Source organism: Seriola aureovittata, chromosome 10, assembly GCF_021018895.1.
Source record: "Seriola aureovittata isolate HTS-2021-v1 ecotype China chromosome 10, ASM2101889v1, whole genome shotgun sequence".
NCBI lineage: Eukaryota > Metazoa > Chordata > Actinopteri > Carangiformes > Carangidae > Seriola > Seriola aureovittata.
In genome coordinates this window covers 5,427,304-5,451,940 of record NC_079373.1, presented here as the reverse complement: position 1 = coordinate 5,451,940, position 24,637 = coordinate 5,427,304, and the positions used below count along the sequence as shown (strand labels likewise).

At 40.1% G+C, this 24,637-nt stretch overlaps 2 protein-coding genes across 2 annotated transcripts; one reads left to right on the top strand and one right to left on the bottom strand.

Moving 5' to 3' along the window:
* The first annotated feature begins 915 nt into the window (after positions 1-915).
* Positions 916-15,025, top strand: oaz2a (ornithine decarboxylase antizyme 2a). The gene is given in 6 exon segments (XM_056387297.1): positions 916-1,122; positions 8,527-8,593; positions 8,595-8,675; positions 10,517-10,689; positions 11,657-11,742; positions 12,841-15,025. Coding segments are annotated over 6 exon segments (648 nt in total). The 5' UTR covers positions 916-1,012; the 3' UTR covers positions 12,972-15,025.
* A 3,415-nt stretch (positions 15,026-18,440) lies between these two features.
* On the bottom strand, positions 18,441-24,617 carry psma4 (proteasome 20S subunit alpha 4). Its single transcript, XM_056388293.1, has 9 exons — positions 24,544-24,617; positions 23,175-23,205; positions 22,400-22,442; positions 22,061-22,223; positions 21,737-21,814; positions 21,524-21,612; positions 20,542-20,672; positions 19,704-19,827; positions 18,441-18,719 (listed from the first exon to the last, which is right to left on the bottom strand). The coding sequence occupies exons 2-9, from the start codon at positions 23,175-23,177 to the stop codon at positions 18,565-18,567; spliced, it is 786 nt and encodes a 261-aa protein (XP_056244268.1). The 5' UTR covers positions 23,178-23,205; positions 24,544-24,617; the 3' UTR covers positions 18,441-18,564.
* Between the last annotated feature and the right edge of the window lie 20 nt (positions 24,618-24,637).

Sequence of the window (24,637 nt, the reverse complement as noted above, 5' to 3'; positions counted from 1 at the left end):
ATCCAACAATCCCACTCTGTGTAATGAGTACTTTTACTTTTGATATGTTATGTAAAATTTTATGCTAATACTTCTATACTTTTACTTATAATAGTATATTTTGATAGTGTGGTATTGCTAGATTTGTAGTTCTTTTGTGTCTCTTTGCTGTTGTTTTAGGTCTATTTTAAATATCTTTGAGGCTGTTTTTTGTCACTTTGTGAAGGTTTTGTCTCTCTTTGTAGTTGTTTTGCATCCCTTTTTGGCTGCTTTGTGCCCTTTTGTTGTCATTTGCATCTATTTGTAGTAATTTTTTGTGCCACTCTGCCCGTTTTCATCTCTCTTTTGTGTCTTTCTATAAGCACTTTTAGTCTCTTTGTGGCTGTTTTGGGTATCTTAATGGTTGTTTGCCTATATTTGTGATAATTTTGTATCTATTTGTAGTTCATCAATATGCATCTTTGCATAGTTGTTTGACTGACTTTCTCACAAGAAATATTAATCATCTCTTCAAACAAAGGCTCTGACTCGGCCCCCCAACCCCACTAACTCTGGGACACAGGCCCAGGGGGCTGAATACTAGGAAAAACATGTATTTAAACTACAATACTCAACCTGTTCAGTAATCCATCCATGTAAAGGAGGGGCCCAGTGTGGATGCCTACAATACTTGAGCCAGTGTTTGTTTTCGTTTTTTGAGTGTAAGCCTATGAATGTTATTGTAACATTACAATAATTTAATTAAAACTGCCAGTGATTAAGTTACATTATACTTCATATATGTCAATTTAAGAGATTTATCCGTTTTGTCCGTTTGTTTACTTTCTGTCTTTATCCTAAGTAAAAAATAAAAAATTAAAAAAAATGCTGTGACGTAATTACCCATGATGCCTAGCTGCAGCTATAAATACACCATAGCTCCGGCCGTAGCTTGCAGTCTGGCTGCTGTACGTCTCTGTGTCCAAGTGCTTCTCCGCTACATACAGCTGCTCTAGAGACTTTTGCTCTTACAAAGTTTATCATTAATTTACGGATGGTGAACTTTTCTGTGGAGTTTTTGTTGAGTAGTAATTGTCTTGGTTGTGAAAAACGACGTAAAGATCCGTGTTTCCTCGAAGCTATCATGCTGAACACCGAGGAAAGGTAGGAGCTAATATTCTTCTAGAAACCTCACGAACAGACGTTGACGGTTGTTGTTGACGTTAGTTGCTCTTGTTCATGTGGTCTGTTTCTTTCAGTTGGTTTCAGTTCAACTTTTTAAGTGTCAGGAATTCTGAAAATAGTTTGGCTTGTAGGAAGCTCGAAAAGTAGAAGGAAAACAAAAGAGAAAAATGAAGAAATGACAGACTGACAGATCCCGAGAGGCTATAAACAGACATGACATGACATGACATCTTAATGCAAAACAGGCTGTGGTCTGGTATTTCAGTGTCTCGGCACGTACAGGGTTGGATGCTGAAGTTCAGTTGAGACAGGAGTTGCCAAACATTGTTATGAGACACGAAAAGCAATGCAACAAGCACAATTTGATAACATTTTTTTCCAAAGTGCACAGCTTACTAAAACTTTTAACATGTATTACCGGTACAAACTTCAAGTGACATAAGCCAGAGCCCATTTCAGGGCTGCAACTATTTGCACAAGCTTAGTTTCACTATTATTCATATTTTTTATCGAATAAAGTAGACCTTTAGTCTCTAAAATGCCAAAAAAAACTATTTCCAAAAGCTCAAGGTGATGTCTTCAAATGTCATGTTTAGTGTGACCAACACATCAAAACCCAGAGACATACAGTTTTTAATCATAGAAGACTAAAGAAATCAGAAATATGCTCATTAGAGAAGCTGAAACAGATTTTTTTCTTTTAAAAAAACAACTAACAATGAAGATTCAATTTATCAAATATATTTGCTCATTTGTTTCCTTTGAACTGAATAATCGATTAACCAACTAGTAGTTGCAGCTCTAAAGTCATTTTCTAGTTTATATCCCATTAGGGAATGTTTCTCTGAATTATCAATTTTCTCTGGGATCCTGCAAATTTAGATGTGTAATTAACCATTGTTTTCATTATTGATTAATCTGTAGAGTTATTTTTTTCAAGTAACTGATTACTTGTTTACTCTGCAAAATTCCTACAAGTAGTAAAAATGCCTATCACAAGTTCCCAGAATTCAAGATAGCTTTAAAAAAAAAAAAAAAAAAAAGACATTACATTTTTATGACACTTTCAAAGATATTAAACAGAGAAAAGCTGCTGAAACTTCCATTTGAGAAACTGGAAAAGACAAATGCCAGATGTCTTTGCTTGATAAATGACTTGGATGACCGGATATCAGAAAAGTTGAAATTAGAATTTTCTGTTGATATACAAATTGATTAATCAACTAATCACTTAATCACTAAAGAAATTAAATCATAAGTTATTCAACACCTATTGGAGAAAAACTCCTTATAACTTGATCTGAGGTGATTAGTTGACATTGCGCCTGCCAAATCCAGTAGTGACTTTGTTGTGACCTTATACTGCTGTGTTGTATTTTGCACTGGATGTTCTCCTATTGCAACAGCTGGGCAGTCCTATAGGGATTTGGTTTTGCTGTGGTTGTAAATATGTATTTTTATCAATTGATAGTTATTCTTAGTGTGAGAAGTGATAAAAAGGTGGGCCAAAGATAAATATTTTTAAGAGCTATTCCATGGTTAAATTGTAGCCTGTGTTTTTTCGGTGTCCGGCTCTGCACAGAAACGGAGAGATAAGCCTTGTTTTTGTCCTCTGTGGGTTTATCATCTGACACGCAGAGAGGAGAAGGGAGCGGCCCATTGATGCTGTGAGCCAGAGCTGCGACTATATTAGCTCTCTGACTTGTTATGGCCCTGTCAGCTAAAGGCATCTACTGGCCTACATCAGGCCGGTTACATAACCCCCCCCACCCACCCACCCTTTCCCTGTGCTGGTTCACTTCTCAAGCATCAATGGAATATGTTTGTGTGTGTGAAGAGTACAGAGGTGCATTCACTCAGAAACAGTTGGATTATCTAACCTGACCAACCTGAGTGTGACTAAGTGCCTCTTTAAGTGACTGGCAGACTGATCTCTGCTGTGGTTGCTGTGGTTGCTGGAAGATTTTGGATCGGAGCGCTGTTGAATTTTCCATAATGAAACCAAAACGTTAACGGTGCCAACCAGTTTCAACCGGCACCTGGAACTGTCAACCTCAGCTATTAAAGTTGACTGCGGGCAAGGCTGTGATGTAAACCGCTAGCATGCACGTACAAGTGATCAGTGAGTAGCAGACAAGCTTGAAATGAACACATTGCACTAGAAATAAAAGCTAGAATACAGAAATTATCCATTTTAGAGCTGCAGCTAATCATTAATTTCATTTTCAATCAAAAAAACAAGACTAAACAGTTAATTGGAAAAACAATCTGTGGATTAATTGATAATGAAAATAATAATTTTTCTGTCATGGCGCCATTGTCAGCAACTCAACTTTTTTAAATGTAACATAGTTATCCTCTTTTTCTGTCAGTGGCCACTATTTTCCTACGTGATGGGACCTGATACTACCTTTTCACTTTTCTCACTCCAACATTAACATAGACAGATTAAAAAACCAAGTCTGTTTTCAGTTACTCTCCAACTGTTGTTGTAAGCCGCAGCAGCATAGGCGATTGCTGGTGTCATCTGCTGAAATACAGTAAGGCAGGCATTTAATTTGGTGCACCACCCAATGCACAAATGCCTCCACAGATGGTTTTGTGCCTGACATTCCCTCTCTGCTGTTGGAGAAATAAGTTGATATTGTTTCTCGCCAAAGCTAATTTTTTCACAGCAGGCAATAGACATGTAGGCTCAAATACCGTATCAATAATCATGACGTTATTTATTTACTTTTTTTTTTTGTTGCCCCAGGGTTAACAAAGTATGCCTGTACTGACAGAACCTATGCTAAATTAAACCAGTGCAGGTGTGGTGTTTTGGATCCTTTTTACTAGTTTTGGGAGAGGCAAATATGTGTAAGAGGTGATTTTAAAATTGGCATGTGTGCTGTATTAGAGCTGCCTGTTCACACAGTTTGGTGGTTTTCTGATCAGTATGGCCTCTATTTTTTACTGATTTTACGATAATTATAACAAGTACTAATTATTTTACTCTCCCAAAGGAATAGCAGTGTCATTATACCACTTTGGTCCAGGCTGCAATATCTCAACAACTATTGGATGGATCGCCATGAAATTTTGTACAGACATTAATGGTTCATGTGGTTTTTAATCCTGCATACAAAGTTGCAGAGTACCAAAAGGAGCATTTTTATTTGCTCTAACACTTATTTGAATATCCTGCAGCAGTTAGATGTTCTGGTTATGTGCACTTGTTTGGTTGTTTTTTGTCAGTGTGTCCTAACAGCCACAGTTTTGGTCCAGGGGTCAGAGCAATGTGTTTTGACAGGGATACGTCCGTCCACACTCAGGTTTCAGGGCACGTGTGCCTTTCCTGTTTCTGTCTCGACATCTTTTCCGACATGCCACTCTGCTAAACTTCCAGGGGTCGGAAGAGGACTTAGGACTCTCCTGTTTACTTTCCTGCATGCAGCAACGTGCTGTTTGTCTCGAGCCTAAATCATTTTCACCGCAGGTTTTTTTTTTTTTTTTTTTTTTTTTTTTTTTTCATTTGGGGGGGGGGGGCATTAAGCTTGTTTGTGTTGACAGGCTGGATTTCAGTTGAGTCTTTTTCCATTACTAAGCTGGTAAATACAGTGTTAGAAGTTGGTTTAGTCTGTTTCGGTGTTCTTGGAGGACCTGCCAGTGCGCTTCCTGTTTTGGTTGAGTCGTGTGTTTCTTGGCTGTTGGCCAAACTCTGCCTCAGCAGCCAGCTAACCCGGGTCGTTCATCCCCTCAAACAATTCACCTGAATTGGTTCTCAAAACAACTCACAGCTCAGGAAGAGCAAACCGGCAGTGGAAGCGGTCATCCTTAAAATTAAAAAAAAAAAAAAAATGTTTCTCTTACACACACACACACACACACACACACACACACACACCACACACACACACACACACACACACACACATATATATATACTCCTGCACCCCTCCTGCCACAATCAGACAGTGACGCACTTGGCATTTTTACTCTCACTGCAACACACAGATGATTAAATCCTCACCGGCCTATTAATACAGCCCAGGTCTGTGAGTGCACTCGGGCCTTCACATCGGTGCACAGAGTCTGTTTCATCCATCAAATTCACCTTCTTTAAAAATGTAACCTATATTCTGTTTTTAGGGTGACCTTGTGACCTATTGGGGGGCTGAAGGCTATAGCTCTCATGCTGGAGTGGCATTATGGGACAGGAGGGTGGGACGGGGTGCTTAGTGTGGCTGAAATGTCAGAGGACAAGAGTGTTGCCTTTCAAAACAAGCTGGCATTTCCATCAAGGACAGGGTCTTCTGTCTGTCTCTGCAAGGGAAGGTGGAAAAAGAGAAGCAGGTCTTGACATCTTGGCAAGCCTGCTTATCTCTTCCTCCATCTGCGTCCTACATACAGTCAGTATCAGTTTTGTTTCTGTGATATTAATGAAGAGAAAACTCTTACCGTCTCGACTGTTTTAATGGTGCACTGCCAACATTCACCTCATCCCACATTGTACTGTGTTTAGAGGAGGTTTTGGTAGATATTGTAGCAACACCTGCTGTGACTGCATCTTTTCATGCATCTGGTATTCAGTAGGTTCTTCGTCTCCAGACTGTTCAGTCAGTCAGTAGTGGGTTGTAACAGCGCCAAAATACTGTACTTACATACTTTTTGAAATATTTTTATTAGGGCTGCAACTAACTATTTTCATAGTTCCATTAGTTCCATTTTATCTTTTTAAGCCCAAGAAAAGCATCAAATTGTCACATTTGAAAATCTTGAGGCATCAATTTTTTTTTTTTGGCATTTTTCCAAAAAAATGTTTTAAACTTTGATTATCAGAATAGTTGCAGATTAATTGTCTTGTCAATCAATTAATTGACTAATTGTTGCAACTCCTTCTAATGGATCTGAATACTTTTTCCACCACTGCACTAGGTGAAGCTCTCAGGTAAGCTCCAGGTACAGGTCACCAAATTACAAGACAGCTGTTATTTAAACAAGAAATCATGGCCAAGGCGAGGTCAAGGCTTTCTCCAATTTGTAATTCATCAGTTCATGTGTTGGTTAAGAACCAAGAAGTGATGAAGTGGAGAAAGGTTGCATGCATTTGCTGCTGCTGTGACGTGAACCAGCCAGCCACAATGAGCTTTGTTTTCCATTGCTCACTCTCTTGGCTCGTAGCTATGCAGATCAGGTCATCCAGGTTACCTGCCTGGTTGGCAGGGAAACATTGGCACACCTCTTCCCTCCCACAAAAACAGATGCTTGTAGCTGATGTTTTTCTCTGGCACATGACTCAGTATATATCACAAACAAGTCTTTCTACCTGATGCAGTTTCAGACGCAAGAATGTGTGAAGGTGTCAGGTTTCAATACAGGTGCTGACCGAAACCGATCCAGGCAGGGGAGGGTATTTTTTCTCATCTAAAAGACCAAAGTTAAACAAAATAAGTCCCCAGCTCAGGCCCATCTCAGCAGCCTGCCTGGCAGCGATGGCCAGCTGCCATCATGTCTGGTTTGAGATACTCGACTGTAACTCAAACCACCGAAGATGTATGTTCCCGAAAGCCTTGTAAGCTATTTGCAGAGGTGTTTACAGATCATGTGCTTGTTCGTGATACATGCCTTCCACCACACGCACAACCCGTCAAGAAGTTTCTGAATGCAGTTATAACTCACGGGCTTTAATTTTGTACGCTTTATTCCAGGTTAGGTTTGAATAAAATGTTAAAATAAAATTGCATAAATGGATCTAACAAATGAGCAAACAGTATAATCATGTTAAATCCCTCTGGCTGTCCTCTGTACTGCAGAGGTGGGGCATGTTGCCACAGGTGTTTTGTATTTGCTAATTACAAGGACATGCTTAATGAAGTCAGCATGGGGCTGTGGGCGTATGAGGCAACAAGCTTAGAGGTTTACATCAGGAGCAGAGCAGGATTAGACTTCATGTCTTTCAGTTTCGGTTCTATTTGAGTTAAACATGCCTTGTGGAGTTTTCTTAGAAACATGAAAGTTCTGTTTCCAGTTAGTGTTTTTCAACAAAAAGGATTGTGTGTATTCTTGATGTTGAGCAAACTGGTTGAGAGTATTTTCCTTCACATTAGTCATTTGCAAAGAAAATTTGATGTGTTAAAAGATAGGGCAGATTGTCTAATCACAGGGTTGGCAGTTCAGTCCCCAGCTCCTCCTTTCCACATGAAGAAGTGTCCTTGGGCAAGGCAATTAACCCCAAACTGCTCCCAATGGTCAGGCCAGCACCTTTCATGGTAGCTTGCTGCCACTGATGTGTGAATGGGTGTCCAGCACTTTGGATAAGAGCGCTAGATAAATGTAGCCATTTATCCAGCTTTTCTTCATTGTATATCATAGTGAATTGAATACCTTTTTGGTTTTGGAATTTTAGTCGGACAAAAAGTGACATTTGATGTTACCCTGGGCTTTTGGAAATTGTGGGCCTTTTTCACTATTTTTTTTGTTCTATGTTTCATAGACTAAACAATTGATTGAAAAAATATCAATGAAAATAAACCTCATTTACTTGCTAGCAGTGTTTATCTTCCCTGTCTGCGTGTTTGTGTGTGACCATGTATATTGTCATGCATGATACAAACAAAATGCGGATTCATTCATTCATAAAAACATTGCTACGTAACTGCTACTAGCAGTTAAAAACTCCACACGGTACCTGTGAGTGTAAATAGAGCTTTAAATGTCCTGATATGGCTGCAGAAGGTCTTGACTTTCATGTTCCAACGATTTCCTTCACTCATTCTGTACTTAGAATTTCAGGTGAAGAAGAAATTGGTTTTGACATGTTGCTTCATTGATTCTGACCTAGTCCTGAAATACTAGATGGACTCCTAAATGGCTTTGGAAGCAGCCAACAGCAACAGCGTCCACACAGTGTGGTTTGGCAAGATTGCAGCCGGTAATTATCACAATGAATGCAGCTCTTCATTTAAGCTTCTCAGGAAATGCAGAGTCACTGAACCAGGACCCTGAGAGACCTGTTAGCTTTTATGAAACAGCACTGAGGAAAAACTATATTCAGTTTATTTTACTTTCAATCAGTGATTGGTCTTCATTTGCCTTTGGATATAGTTCAACAGCTGGACTAAATTGTTAGTTCTGGTTGGCAGGTTATTCCCAAAAACAGTCAATGAGTAGGATTAAAAAGTAAACATGACATAATTTATCTCCCCAGTGTTGTCACAACTGTCATCATTGCAGTGCAAAGTTTGAGGATGTTGCACTGGCTGTGTTGTTGAGACTGTAATAGTCATTTTTGAGAAGATTATGGAAAAGAGTGATTTATTTGTAGTTAAAGTTAGGGCAGGACAAAGGATGAGATTCAGTGAGACAATCTGAAACACTGACAATTAATCTTTCTCTGTACAGTTCCTGGTTAGCGGGGTCTCGGCTGCCTTGCTCCATCCCTCAGGCTCCAGGGCCTCTGTGGTGTTCCTGATGCCCCTCACCCACAGCTGAAGATCCCGGGTGGGCGAGGGACTGTCAGGGATCACTCTCTCGGCGTGCTACTACACAAGGTGATTGTCCTTGAGACTGAGACACACACACACACACACACACACACACACACACACACACACACACACAGAGCTGTAGTCCAACATTCATAAATCTTCCTGGTGACGTCTGCAAACGTGCAACATATAATGCAAAATGCTGCTCATCTTAAAACAATGGGAAAGTGTTTACAGGCAAATATCAGGCTTCAAGGTGTCACATTAACTGACGTACACACAGGTCACACTTTCTAGTTAAACTTTATTAATAAAGTTGGGTGACTGAAATATTTGTCCCATATTGGTATTTAAAGGCTTTTATTTCAGATACATTTTAGAAATAAAGAAATGGTCATAAAGGGTAATGATAGGAAAAATAAGAGTTGGCACGTGTTGTTCTATTCGCTGTAAGCACTTTTGGTAATCATTGTGTTAAGTGCTTCATCCCTCAGGGACCACTCTGACTCAGTGCACTAAACACAGGAACACCTCGTTGATGAGTTGTGCCCTCATTTTGCAAAGTTGCTGTTTGTTAAAGCTTAAAAATACTTTAATCTGACTCCTACTCATCATCTGCACCTGCAGTGGATTTAACGCATGAGTTTTTTCATTAAAATTTTGTGATGTAAATTCATTCATGTAACATGTAAAAAGATACAGAGATCCCTGACTAAACATAAGAAAATTGTGCTGTTCTCTGGTAAATTTCACTATTTTGTAAATGCCTACACTTAAAACTGCTGTGTTCCTCTCTACTGTGTGTGCGTGCGCATGCGTCAAGTTGTACCCCAGACATGTGACTGACTGTCCTGGGGGGGATTAGAGATTTAGGATCAGACAGATCAGTCACAAATGTCATATTAAGGTCCTCATCTGTCCTTTCTGACGTTACCGGTTTATCAGATAACTGAAGACAAGCTCTTGCTATTGAACATATTGACATAGACTTTTATTTACTTTTAGAAAAAGTGAAGTACTTATGTAATGCAGTATAACTTGATTTGCATATCTGCTTCAGTATTTACATGACAATTGCGTGTCTAAGACAATATCAGATCCAGTAAACACAGACATTTGGCTGCAATCATCCAAATTATCAGACAACTATCAATGCTAGAACTGCTAGGAGTAACATAATGCACCAGACTAACAGGCTGCACATTTAAATTTTAGATATCACCACCATAGCACTCATGCCCAGCGATCACCAGCTGTAAAACCAAATGCATGATAAAATATCTGAAGATCTGTTTCTCTGCAGGTTGATAAAAGCAGAAGTGTTATGTTGCACCACTCATCAGTTACAGTACAGGATCTGTCTGCTGCAGAGATGACATTCCGCACTGCTTCTTCAACATACCCAAGCAAACACAACCACTTCCTCATTTCATGTTTCACTTAACCACTGCTTTGAGATGCACAACACTTTCTTCAAACTTGTCATTTAACTACTTATCTGATTTTTAAAGCACCACTGATGTCATGCCTAACAACAAGATTTAATCTCTGATTTGAACTTTCTGTCACTTACAAGTTGGGTGACATGTTCTAAACTTACCAGACAACAATTAAGTCTATATTAACTACATTACTATTTTTAGAAGATGTAGAAGGGTAAACATGTCTGTGATCTGAGATGTCATCAGTTGTGAAAGAGCCAAAATGCAGAACCTATTTAGAAGTCAAACAATTCCAGTCTGTCTGTGACTATAGCTCAAATCCATATGGATTTGGTCCTTTAAAGGTCTTTGTATTTAGACCCTCTGCTGGTCAAACATTTGCTCCAGCCAAATGATTCTTAGTGTTGATGCTGAAGAATGAAATTAAATCAGTTAACTAATGTACTCCCTGTTTGAATTCAGGATGAGAAGTTAACAGTAACGCAGGCCGCTTCAGTGAGTGGGAACCCCTCTCTTCTCCACTTCCACTACCAGCTGAGTGAACGCCGCTCAGCCTTCTGGGATACGGCTCTATCAGAGGACAGCCTTTTCCTGGAGATCCCTGTCGGGCCACTGGCGGAGGGGAGCAAGGAAGGGTAAGGATGTGTTAAGACCCTTGAGTGACATGAATCCCCATGCTGTTATCTCCTGATCTAATTGGTAAAAGGACTGTATTATAAGTAGTGAAGAACAAAACTATTTATTTACAATGAAGTCTCTGCAGGGTAACTTTTTATACCTCTGTGCCAATTTCTCACAAACGCCAAGAGGGAAGCTTTTAGTTGTTGGAGAAAGTGTTTGAAATGCATAGATCAATAGTGGAAAAATTGAGTATGTGGCAGGAGTAGTTTGAGAAGTTTATATGGACATTTTGGGATGTGTTTGTGTGTTTATTTTTTTTTGTTTTGTTTTGACATCTGCGTGTCCATCTCATTAAAACTGCTGTCTTTCTGCCAACTTTTTAGATCCACCTCTCAAGCTCACAAGAGGAGATTTGATACTTATTAGTAGTATTTGAGTTTTCCTTGATGTTGCTGCAGCACCTCTAGGCGAGGCTTCTCCCATTTAGTCCTGAAATCAACCATCACTTATTTTAACATGAATTGTTTCCCCACAGTATCAGGAATGAACTGTGTTTAAATTGAAATAACCTTGTCAAACTTAAATGCTCTGGTAGACAGCTACCAGAGCATTTAAGTGGAAATCTGCTCACCATGTGGGTCTAAACTGTGTATGAAAGGCTGTCATCATGATGTGTTTTAAGGCTTCCAGTGTGCCACAAATTAAAGAGGCTGCTAGTAGGTTTCTGTTTTCATTGCCTAGCTTTGTGTGTGGCTGTAATCGATGCCAGGACAGAGTAACCTTGCCTGCTGTGGTCACAGAGGCGGTCCAATGAGCAGCCAGCTTCACAGCTGCCACTGCATTATTATGTAAAGTTGCAGTGCTTATGTAAAGAGGAGAAAAAAAATTTAAAAAAAAACTTTGTGTGCGTCATTGCCAGTCCCCTCTCCCCTCGCTCACCGACTGACTCTCTGTCTCTCTCTGTGTTCATGTCATCCTCAGGCTAACCGCTCTGCTCGAGTTTGCGGAAGAGAAGCTCAAAGTTAACTATGTGTTCCTGTGGTTCCATAAAAACAGAGAGGATCGATGTAAGCTCCTGTTATTTTTAAATACTGTTTATTTCTTGAGGCAAGGTTTGTTTCTCACAACCTTTTTCGATACGAAGCTACAAATACTTGTAACCAGGTGCATGATGGATATTTTTACAGAATGTACATGAAAGTAGGTACACGGCTAGATTAACCAGTTATGGGCTAACGTTTGCTGTTGGGTTCCTGTTAACTGAGCTGGACTCAGGTGTAGATTAGCATAAAGGCTGGAAGCAGAGCTCAACACCTATAAACCTTCCTTAATGACTCGTGACACTCACTCATGACTCTCGCCTTGGTGACAGTTGACAGTCAAAACACAGACGGACTTGAACTTTAAGCATAATACAGCACATGAAACTAGAAATACATGTAAAACACATGCCTAATAAACCTTCACAAGGTCACATAAAACAATGTACATCCGTGAGCCATCATCATCAGAGTCATCAGTGGTTAAAACAAAATCACCATCATTAATGAAAATGTTAATGAGCACAATTTGACCTTTTTAAACAGTCTTCCCTGTGGGATGCTTTGGCCTTGGCATCGCTACTTTCTTAAGATGTGTTTTGGTCTGTACCAGACTCGATCATCACACAATCTTGACAGACGAAACATTACTTGAAAGCTCTAAGTCTTCCGATTCTGTCTGTGCAAAGCATTTTAGGATCCCACTATTATTATCAATGCATTAGCTGTTTTTCATTCTGTAGCAGGTTAGCACACACAACAGAAAAGTAGCTCCACATATCCAAATGCTGTCAAATAACAGGTTAAACTGTGCACAAGCTAGGCTAGCTGTTTCCCCCTGCTTCCAGGCCTTATGCTGAGCAAATCATCTCCTAGCTCCAGCTCTTCTTAACACACAGCCTTTATGTTGATGTCAATCATATCACTCTTGGGGAAAAAATGTTGAACTAAAACAGCGGACCAGTACAGGTGTGGGAGTCCAGGGCCTCAGTAGTTAGCTGATATAAACCCATAGTTTATATTTTAGTGGCACAAATTTGCAGTTAAACAAATAACCAAAAACTATTATGATTGGTTGCCAATCCAGACTTGAATATGTACACAAATGGTTTATCTTATCCCCAGTGTCCATCATCAAGACGTTCCACTACATTGGCTTTGAGATGGTGAAGCCGGGCAATCCCATGGTACCGGCCCGGCCTGATCTGGCCTTCATGATTTACTCTCTGGACAACAGCAGCTCAGACGAGGAGTGACTGCCACATGATCTCCTGACACCTCCCTCCCTCACTCACCCACCCTCCCCTCCCCTAAAAGAAACATGCCCTCTATCCTTGTTTCACTCATGCAATCGAACCCGCCTCCACTCTCTCGCTTTGACACAAACCCCTCCTCCCCCTCAGAAAGCCTTCATCACTGACTGGGAGGTGTCACCCTTCCCTTTTTACAGACTTGTCATTTAAGGGGGTGTTTGAGGTGGTAGGATTTCCATGTGACGCAGACACGCCCACCTCCCCCCTTTTCCCTTCCCTGTGGATAACTGCAGATTGGGGGGAAATAAGGGAACGATGAAGGTTGAACTAAGTCGTCACATGCGCTGTGGGATGTGGGCTTTCTTTTCTTCCTGCTTGGTGGTTCCTCAAACAACTGTTAGACGTTCAGGAGAAGGGGGTTTTATATTAAAATTCAGCATATCTCTCATCTGACAGCTTCTACCTTTTAAAATAAAAGACTTTGGTTTGTCTTTGTGTAATGTATGCCATGCAAGCTGTGTTGATGGGGGTTAAAGGAGGGAATTATGGTTTTTGGTATAGTTCATAAAATGATGTTTTGCTTTATAATATAGATAGGTGAAAGCCTGATCTGTTACATTTAACATTAAAGCACATGTAAACATTTCTTTATACTTCTTCCTGAAATATGTCAACACATCATTCCAGCACATGCCACTCACTTTGGTTTTTTTTTTTTGTTTCATCTGTCCAAAACCATCTTGCCACAAATGTGGAAATATGCTGCGAGTCGCTCCAGATGTGTCAAAGCTAAGACGCAGTGTGTTGAATGTCGCAACAGGGGTAACGCCTTCTCTCCTGCAGTAACTCCAGTGTGAGTTATTGACGTGCCGGAGAGGAGAGCAACCTCACTGTTGTTCCACTTTGTACGTAACGAACAGAAACAAACACCTGCGAGGTTATTTTTTCAAAGATCATAAGCTGAATAATTGCAGGTGTGAGGTGGTGAGGTTTAAAGCTCCACTTGCTGATATTTTCCATTAAAATGTACACATGATGTTTAAATCTTGTGAAGCTGTAACCCCGGTTTGTGGATCTCATTTATCGCCTCTACACTCGAGTCACAGACCTAAGCGTCTGAAATTACCCTAATTACCCATCGATCTTTGAAAAACCTAGACGGTCATTTAACAGCATTTAACAACTTGCTTCCTTGTAAGTTGCGGTTGAATTTCTTATCCAGGATGGTCAGACGTCACAGGCACAAACGGGCTGGTTGAGCTTCATTCAGCCCTGTAGAGCCAGTCAGTAATACTATGCTGCACCGGTTGAAAGCTCGATTGAAAAGGGGCTTTTTGTGCCTAAAAGAGAAGAGTGCAATGTTAATATTTTTTACTCTTGAGTCTTATTGAGGAATGTGTTCATTTTACTTTTATTTTTTTTCCACCCATGTGGATTGAAACCCATGCTATGTGAGGAAATTAGCTCATCACAGGGTACAACCAGAGAACTTCAGGTGATTGACATATATGCAATTGGAGTTAAAATGCAGGAGGGATCCTGCAAAGGTTTTTTTTTTTTTTTTTTTTTTTTGTACTCTTAACAACAAAACGCCAAAGAATCCATTCTGTGTCTGCTGTCAATTCAAACCCTCTTGCTTTTAAAATGTATCTAATTTAAACCTAGTGTGGTATGTAAAGCATTATTAACCTACATTCCCCATGCCAGCCATACTTCACACCTCAGAGAAACATGGTGGTAGTCTGTTCATGCTGGGGTTGGGACGGGGTGGGGTTTTTTTGTTTTTTTTTTTCTTCTGCATGTGTTCAGATCATATGAGTCTTCATTGCTACTGATTGAGCCCTGACTATAAGCTGTTAGGAAATGTCAATATTTGAATTTTCTCAGAGGTATATTTTTATGTATGTATATTTCTCAAACATTTATTGTGATAGTTTAGGGATTTATTTTTTGTTTTCAGTGACTAGTTAGCAGCCATTCAGTGACAATCCACACTTGTATACTCTGGAAATTTTTGTCTTGGGGTGGGAAAAAGACAATAAAAGTTAATATCTAAATGGGTGTTTTCTGTTTGTTTCTTTATTCTTTCAGTTGAAAGGCTAACAATTTGGAGTATGTCACATGTTTTGTTGCCGTAAGGCTTACAGTAGTTGAATTACAGGCTTTGGTGTTTTTGAAAACAGGCATGCAGAGGGAACAAAACAGGAAACATGACAAGGATGTAAAACAAAAACCAAACCAAAGGCTTTAAAAAATATCACAATTATTCAAGTAAAATACTTTTGCAGTCGAAATAACACTGAGGTAGGGCAGTGGCGATGAGGTCGATTTGAGGAAATGAAATTGCTTTTTTTCTCTCCATGGGAACAGTAGTTATAGGAAACTGTATCTGCCGATCGCTGACTCAGGCGCTAATCTCCAACCAGCTCAGCTCGCACCACATTACAGCTCACCGCTGGCTTCTCGCCAGAGACTGCAACAGCCTCCCCGGTCAGTTGATCTAGAGATCTATTTTCAGCCCCTGGGCCAGGACGGACTCAGCGATGCTGTATCAGCCTCTCTAATACAGCAGCAACCTGTTTTTAAACTTTATTGTCTCCTGAAGGAGAGAAGCTGTTCAGTCAGTGTTTAGAGTTTTAATCGGCAGCGGCCCACACAACTGAACACATCAACAAAGCAGAAAACACAACATTATATAAAACACATTAAAGATGCTTACATTGTGTTTACAGTAACTGTTTCTCACTAAGTCTCACCGTGTATATCCCTGAGGTCGACTAAATGCGTAGGATGCGTTTCCAATACAAGCTGATTTTACATATTTGAAATCCTAAATTGTTTAGAAATACTGATGGACATTTTGCATGTTACTGCCACCAACATTAAGACAGTGTTCAACACTCTTCCACATGCTGGTGCTGATGATAACAAGACAAAAATAAAATCTGGCAGGTACACAACACAGCTGTGTTATGGAAACAACTAAGTGTAGCTGTCAGACAAGAGGAGAAGTCGACAGAAAGTGTGTTTTAAGACAGGATTTAGAGGCTGAGACAGTGTCAGTAGAACTAGTATTAACTGGAGGGCTATTCCCAAGCTGAGGAGCCAGTACAGTAAAAGCTCAATCACCCTTTGACCCCAACATGACGGAACAGCTGAAGACCTAACTCAGCAGATCTAACTGACCTTCTGGGACAGTAAGGTGGTAGAAGTTGACTGATGTACTCTGTCACTTAATGCTAAAACCTCTCACTCATAAAATGCGTCTCTGGTGTCCTGTAAACTGAATTAAGTTGTATCCGAGGGGCCCCCCGCTGCTTGGAGCCTTGTGTAATAAGTAATCATGCTCTCCCCCCACCACAAGCTGCACTTCTGTCACTACAGTGCATTGAAAATCTAAAGTCAGGCACTCAAGCGTTCACTAATCCCCCAGACTAAAAGACAAGAGGCAGATAGTCCCCTCCTGGCCTTAATCTTTTGTCGACTTTATATAAACTCACCTCAGATTGAGGCTGATAAGCGGTTACGACTCACAGCATGGCGTTTCTCAGAAACTGCCTATGTATGTCAGTGCATCTCGGTTTCCAGCGCCCGGTTAGTGGAGTTAAAACCGTCCAGTCAACAGCAGCTAATCCCCCTCTGCAGAGACTTTGCACTGCAGCAGACCTCACTGTCACTGCAGCCTGAAGATCACATCAGATGTAATGTGCTCCAGTGAAAATCTGCTGCCCTCTGTTTATGTTCTGTATTACCTAACAGTGTCCCTGCAGCTGCTGTCGACCAAATGATGTCACAGCAAGGTCCCTTTAGTGGCATGATCTTCATCAGCAGATGGAGATGTTCATATTTTTTTAAGACTTCTCGCCCATGTTGACATAAAAACTGAGATTCAAAGTTCAGTCTTGACTTTGAAAACTGCAGTTGACAAAAACCATATTGAGTAGCTGTTCCGGAGCTTTCAGTCATATCGCATGATCTTCATAAGCATATTGGAGTTGCCTTCTTGTCATGTTATTATAGATGTTAAGGTTTTGCTGTGTGTGTGTGTGTTGAGATTCAAAGTTCACCCTTGTCCTCAGAAACAACAATCAACAAAATTAGTTCACTACAAGGTCCATTTAGCAGCTATTCTGGAGCTTTCAATCATATGACGTGATGTTTTATCAACTTTTAAACCGACCTGGATGAGAAATCTGAAGTGCTGATAAGGGTCATTTGATATGATTTGAAGCAGAACAAGAACAGCTACTAAATGGACCTTGTGGTGAGACAGTAGTTATGTCCCCTGTCTTGGAAACATCACTTGACATTGACTTGACTTGACTTTTCAAAAGCTTTCAGTCATATGACCTGATCTCTTCATCAGCCCATTTATCATGGAAGCTCTTTCAGGACTTCTTCTTCATGTCAAGTTTGAGTTTCAAAGTTTAATTTGTGACCTTGGAAACAGTTGGCAAAGTATTCTCACTGCACGGTCCATTTAGTGGTTGTTTTGTTCTTTTGTTTATTGAAACTTGATCATGGCACAACACACCAGCCGGTAAAGGTCATGCGATATGACGGAAAGACTAAATGGACCTTGAGGTGATATTGCAATTAGAGAACAACACGGTCGTTCATTTGGAGTTGCGTTTGTGTTCGCCTGGTGAAAAGAAGTCCAATCTGAAGTCTAATATTTATCTCTGTTTTTGGTCTCCACCACCTCCTGAGGGAAACATCAAGCCCTTCGGCTGCTAAATGCTCCACGATGTTCACCAGCTGGTCTGTAACTGTCTGTTTGCTGTTTGGTGCTGAGCAGAGAGAAGTGCGTTGTTAGATTTTTATTTTGCTAATATACGCTGCCTGCTGTGGCCAAGAAAAATAATTCATATTTAAGTAAATACGCAAAAAATCTGAATAAAAAAAAAAAGGATTTTAAAAGTTGTTATTTGACAATGTAATATAAAATAATAAAAATTATCGATTATAATGTTATTGCCATATAACCAGCAATATGATTGGCATCACTGTGAGCTCTCCTGTGACCCACACTCAGCTGAACTAGGACGAAAACACCCTGATGCAAAGTTAAACTTCCTGTTTCACAGTAAAACTCCCAGCAGCCTCACATAAACATGAATGTATTAATCATTGCGTAACCGTTTTAAGTATGCATTACACAATTCATGCAGAATACATTAAGACCATCTGCTCTGCCCCAGAACACACACTTAGCTCTAATCCCATATTGATTTAAACTGTAAATCTGGAAAAAAAACAAAAAAAAAAAAACAGTGAATGTGAATCTTTCATTGAGATTTTTTTACTACTCAGCTCTGCTTCCCAGTGCAGCTCTTTCACTAACCACTGAGATCGTTTTAGAATCAAGAGAAGAGAATTTTAACCTTTTTATGGCCAGAAAATTACAAAATAGAATAGTGAGAAGTGAAACTGATTAAAACAGCATATATGAAAAAAAAACCCATCAAGTCATCTATTTATTATTCTGATTTATTTTAATAAACAACACATGCAAACATACCTGAAAACTCAATCTTTACATACACAAGCTCACATTCGTTCTCACACACAAAGCTCAGAGTGTGGACAGGCGTCACTACTTGTCCTTCTCTTTCTGCTCCTTCTCCTTCTTGTCTTTCTCGGCTTTGGCCTCTTCTGCTTCGTGCTTCTTGATCAGCTCCTCCACCTCCTTCAGCTTCAGCACCTTGATGCAGGTCTTGCCGTTGTCGCGGGTCAGGGTGGCGATCTCCACTGAAAGGCCAGAAGACACAGACTGTAAGGAACCTGCTGCAGAGCCACGAGCCACGTGCAGAGCCCAAACCGAACGGACCCACACTGCACCTGCCCACTTTCTCGGTTTCTTTCTACAGACTGATGAAGTTGATTTATTATGACTGTTACTCTGTATTTTATGGTGTCTTGTTGCTTTATATTGCAGTAGAGAATGATATCTCACCTCCAGGTATGTCGTGTGTGGAAGTGACAATAGAGAACTTGAACTTGCAATCGTGTTTATTTAAGGCAAACAAATGAAACCACATTGATAACAGTAACTGGTCTTTATCTCATGCCAGTGTTTTTCAGTGCTGATGTTTGTGCTGGTGTTTCCCAACATTTGTCCATGAAGAAGAGAAAGAAATCTCTAATATCTGCCATAAATCCTCTAAATGTGTGCCGCTGACACAGAATGTCAAACGCTTTACAGAGTAACAATAAGTCTTTAAAAGCAATGTTTTGCTTTTTGTCACCTGATAGAGAGCAACTTTAGGACTAATTTACAGTTGTGTTTCTGGTCAAGCTCCATTTTTGGTTTCTACCAACTCCTGAGAGAAATATCTGTCTATCTTCAGCTGCTATATTCCTGAGCTGTGTCACAGACCTGATCTGATGCAGCTGAAAAGAAGGTTGATGAGAGCGAGGAGAACCACAACCAAAGTGTTGGGGAAAATTCATGAGCAATGAGCTGAAAGAGTCTAACGATAAATCTGAAGAGAACTGTTCGAGGTGATGAGTCGCATTACATTTGATTTAATTATAGGATCCAATGAAAATATAAAAACATTGCTTAGTGTAGCTATAACTTGTGTACATTTATCCTGTCTTTTTGCTGCTTGATTGTTAGATGTCTTTATATATAGTACATAAAGTATAGTATACATTTACACTACAGTTTCTAAAATGATAGATCTGACTCTAGATTTATCTGCACATTTCTGTAACCACTCGAACTCGCACCTTTCTCTGCAGACAGCTTGCTGACGTCCATGGTTTTATTGAGGACTTTAACGGCGAGGGCGAGTGCTGAGGAAAGGGTCATCTCTCCCTCTTTGTAGTCCTGCTTCAGCATAGAGACGGCTGCCTACAGAGTAAACAAAGAGAGACAAAGTAAGAATCACTCTAGTCGCAACCAAGTCCCAAAGCACCATCCTCCTATTGTCAGTTCTGCAGCATTTGCGTAGGAACAACCTGCAACATGGCCTTCACATCTGTTTATAACTGTTGAGGGTTGCATGTAAACTGGAAACCGAAGTGTATACTCTTTTGTGGACTCCTCTCTGTCTGCCAGATCTCATATCAGCTCACTGTGTGCAGCAAAACACTAACACTGTCAGGATCAGGTATGCGTTACCTCACCGGAGACACCGCCGCAAAACGTGCATGTACTCATCTTACTCCAAGGCCTCTCGGACAATACTGTTTACACAGTGCTCTGAGGAGGCTCTGTTACCCACAATGCTTTGTGTGTAGCCCTGCAAAAAACCCACTGAGATTAGCAAATCCACCATGAATGGGGACTTACACAATTAGCTGCCCCAGGAGTCAGCATGAAGTAGGCCACAGCGTGCGTGTTTATGTGAGCGTCCAGTCATGGCTACTGTGTTTAGAAACTCTGTGTGGCTGCGCCCCCTAGTGTCACTATCTGGAACATCAGTTTCATTCTTGTCTGAACAAAAATACACCTTGTTCCAGTCTGGTATTTTTCTACAAACTGTTACTCCAAATATTCAGATTTCTTATGGTTTCCTTTATAATTCAACCTGTTTTAAATAATATAGTTGTTGCAGAGACTTACAGCACTGTTGTTTCCAATGCAGGTGGCTTTCCAGCCTCCGTAGTTCCCACTCGGGTCGCTCTGGTAGAGCTGGAAGCCATAGTGTTTATCCCAGCCCATGTAGAGCAGTGACACTCCAAATGGACGCTTTCCTGTGACCACACACACACAGACACAGACACACACAGACACACACAGACACACACACACACACACACACACACAGACACAGACACACACAGACACACACAGACACACACAGACACACACACACACACACACACACACACACACACACACACACACACACACACACACACACACACACACACACACACACACACACACACACACACAAACACAATTAAAACACTGATTCAACTGAGGTGTCGTAATTTTGATTTTTGATTCCAGAAACCTGAAAAATTGGGAGCTGGAGTATTTTTATCAGTATAAATATGACAATACCTGAATATAACAGCACTCATAGCGCCTATTAACATCATTTAAATTTCATTGGGCCACTTCAGATGTAGTATAGAGTACAAAGACAATACTCCACAATTATTCGTGTACAGTCATACTGTACTGTGACTTTCTTAAGGATTCACAGAGATTAGATTAAAATAAAGTCAGTAATAATAAGTAAGCTTCTCCACTTTTTGTTTTTTGAGGGTAAAGAATAAAGTAAAACAAATCAAATAGTTAAAACTAATGATAATAATTCCTATGTTGAATCACAGCATCAAATTAACAACTATGCAAACTTGTGTTGAAACAGAAGGCCAAACATTCCCAAGTGCAAGACTAAAAAAGACGACAGATGGCGACTGATTTACAAATTGCTGACTGAAGAAAATCAAAGTGAAAAGCTCAGACAAATACCCCAACTGCAAAAAAATTAAAATAATAATTCTGCTACTGTAGACATTAACATCTTTTAACTGGACAGCACAGACGTATCATCGTGAGCCTGCTTTAACGATGCGGTGATGCTCTGTACCTCCAAACTGGGTATAGGCCTGTTTGATGTCGCACAGGGCTGTGACCAGCTGCTCGCAGGGGATTGGCTCCTGGTACTGCAGCAGGTACCTTAACAGCAACGAACACACACATCATGACATCAACTAATGTTTGTCCTTTTGGAGGACAATCCACCTGCAACAAACAAAACAAAGCATGACCTCTGCCGCTCAGCTTCAGTGTCAGAGCTCACCTCTGTGCTATGAGCCTCAGCTCGTTGGTCAGTACGTTGGCATCTGACGTGATTCCCGCCACACTGCACGCCATGTCCCTGTGAGGTCATGGGGAGATTTAGGATCAGTGCAAATGCAGTTTTCTTGTCTGTGATAACCTGATCAAATCAGTTATGACTGTCACAGGCTGATGTAAGCAGGGGTACAAATATGTCAAATAATGCAAGTTTATGAAAGTCATGAAGAACTTACCACTCTTTTCAAGTTGTAAACCTGTAAACTTTAAAGATTTGCACGCTGCAGACACTAAAACACAACAGTAAGAGTCAAAAGAAGTAACTCACTCATTCAGCTTGTAGATTTTCTCTGAGAAAAACACTTCATCCAGCAGCTTGTGGATGTTCCTCCTCTCAGCGGCCAGCAGCACTCCATCGTTGGCTAAAATTCCCAGGCAGGTGCCGGCGTGGCCGATGGCTTCCATGGCGTACTCCACCTGGTAAAGACGCCCTGCAGAAGACACATGGCGCTGTCAGGATGAGGATGCGAGAACTAACAGGCAAAAATTGGGCGTGCCAAGATGCCTTTGTCAAAAAAAAGTAGGGGGACATAAAATAGAAACCAAAAAATCTTCACAGCCTGAACAGCTTGCAGTCTCATCAGTTACATTATTCAATAACTCTTACCTTCTGGTGAGAAGATGGTTGTTCGGGAATCATATCGACGGGACTGGAAGGAAACAGAAGAGAGGGGAAACCTGATCAGTCGAGGTATGTAACTTTGAAATACAGACTAGAGAGCTCTGAATAATTTATATTCAACTGGGATACAGATGTCTTAAAATTTCAATGAGAACATGTGGCTTTAACCTTTAAAAGTCCCCTTGAATGTTTTCACCATTACCTCCAAACTTCTGTGTTTAACAGTACAGTAGCTGCTAAGAGAACATGACCGACAGATAAGGCATCTGTCAAAGTGGGTTGCAATAGTAATAGCAATTTTAGAGCAACGTGTTAGACAAAAATGAAAACACCTTATAAGTGAATATCTTCGGGAGGCCTGTGGTGGCCTAGCACCTCACTGACACACATCATGTTTTTGAAATGAACACAGCCTCTGTTTTATGCAGCATCAACATGTTAAAAATATTGTTTGTGGGGCGTCGTGTGGCGTAGTAGTCTAAGCAGGCGCCCCATGTGTAGAGGCTACAGTCCAAAAAAAAAATATTGTTTGTTATCATCCACCAATCCCAGGTCAAACCACCAGACCATGAGAACCCTCTCAACCTGCTCAACACTGAGGACATCAGCAGTTATGTCTTCAGTCTAAACTATTTCTCTTGTCAAAGAGCTGAGTGGCTGCAGAGGTGCTTTCTTTTTAATCTTGTAAGGAAGTAGAGACGGAAAGAAGCACATGATCGATACAAATACAGATCAACATCAAACAGTCGAGTGGACTCACCATTGCTGGAGACTGTAGTCAAATTGTGCTGCTGTGGAAAACAAATATAAACAAGTCTGATTGTCAATATTGTAGAGCTGACATAATTAGTTGATTAATAAATTAGTTAATCAACAGAAAATAAATCAGCAGCTATTTCAATGCTAATGAATCACTAATTGGAGTTATTGATAAAGCAAATATGTCAAAAACAGGCTTGTTCCTGCTCCTCTAGTGTAAGGAGGATTTTGGGCAAACAAAAGATATTTGAAGACTTCCCCTTGTGGCATTTTCTGACATTTTATAGACCAAACTAGTGACTGATTAATTGAGAAGATCATCAGCAGATAACTGATGATGAAAATCATTGTTAACGGCAGGCAAAAAATAATGTACATTTTACTCCACTTAACAGATGCATATTAAATATATATTAAAAAATTGAATAAATTATGATGTATTAGCTTCACCTTTGTTAGCTGCAACAGTTATGTACACATTATTAGGAACACCTGACTAAAACAAACACAGTCCTGCAATAAATCCTCCTTCATACATATAGTGTTTAGTTTTTGCAGTGCTGTTGGACTGTACTCAGCTGACAGGTGTTCTTATTATTTCGTCCATCCACTTTTATATCCATGAGGATAGGCTAAATAACAGAAACACCTCTTTGTATAATCTCTCTAAAACAGTTTAAACAAAAACTCAACATTATAACCATAATGAAGCAGGATTTACTGGAGGCCTGTTGCATTAGTTTTAGCCAACTGTACCTAATAATCTGACAACTCACTGTATAATCCAATAAAATAATATACATTACTCTGAAATGGGCCATTGTGTATAGTGAGCACGTTAGGTAGTCTTGTTGCGTAAAATATATATTGAAGCTAAAACTTTTGTACTTCCCTATATGTATATTTTGAATGCATGACTTCTACTTGTAACAAAGGATTTCTTCACTGTGATGTTTTCATTTTTACTTCAGTAAAAGATCTTAAATATGAGAAATGAAAACCACAGATCTGCTTGGTCACCTGCGGCTGGATGTGTCGGTGAAAGTGAAAGAGACTCAATAAAGATATAAGATCGTGTCCAACAGATAACTAACGACTAAGGTTAGAATTAAACTCCTTTATCATCATCATAATTATTATTATCATCTTTGTTTGTTCGGGTTTACGTTAGTTAAGAGTAATTCTTTACATAACTAAACACAAATGGAGATGAATCAACAAAAATTTCGGCACCGCTGAGCCTGACGCCTCGACACTTAGCTAACAAATAGTCTTTTTGTAAATACATCAAATATGCACCAAGAAAGAAGAAATAAACGTTAAATAAGAGAAAAATATAACGTTATAGTTCATAAAAATAGAAAACTTACCGCTTAAAGAGCGTTCTGTGGGGCGCATAAAGATGACAAAACAAAACGAAGGCGGTGACGTCATCGAGACGCGCCACTTTGTTTATGTATTTAT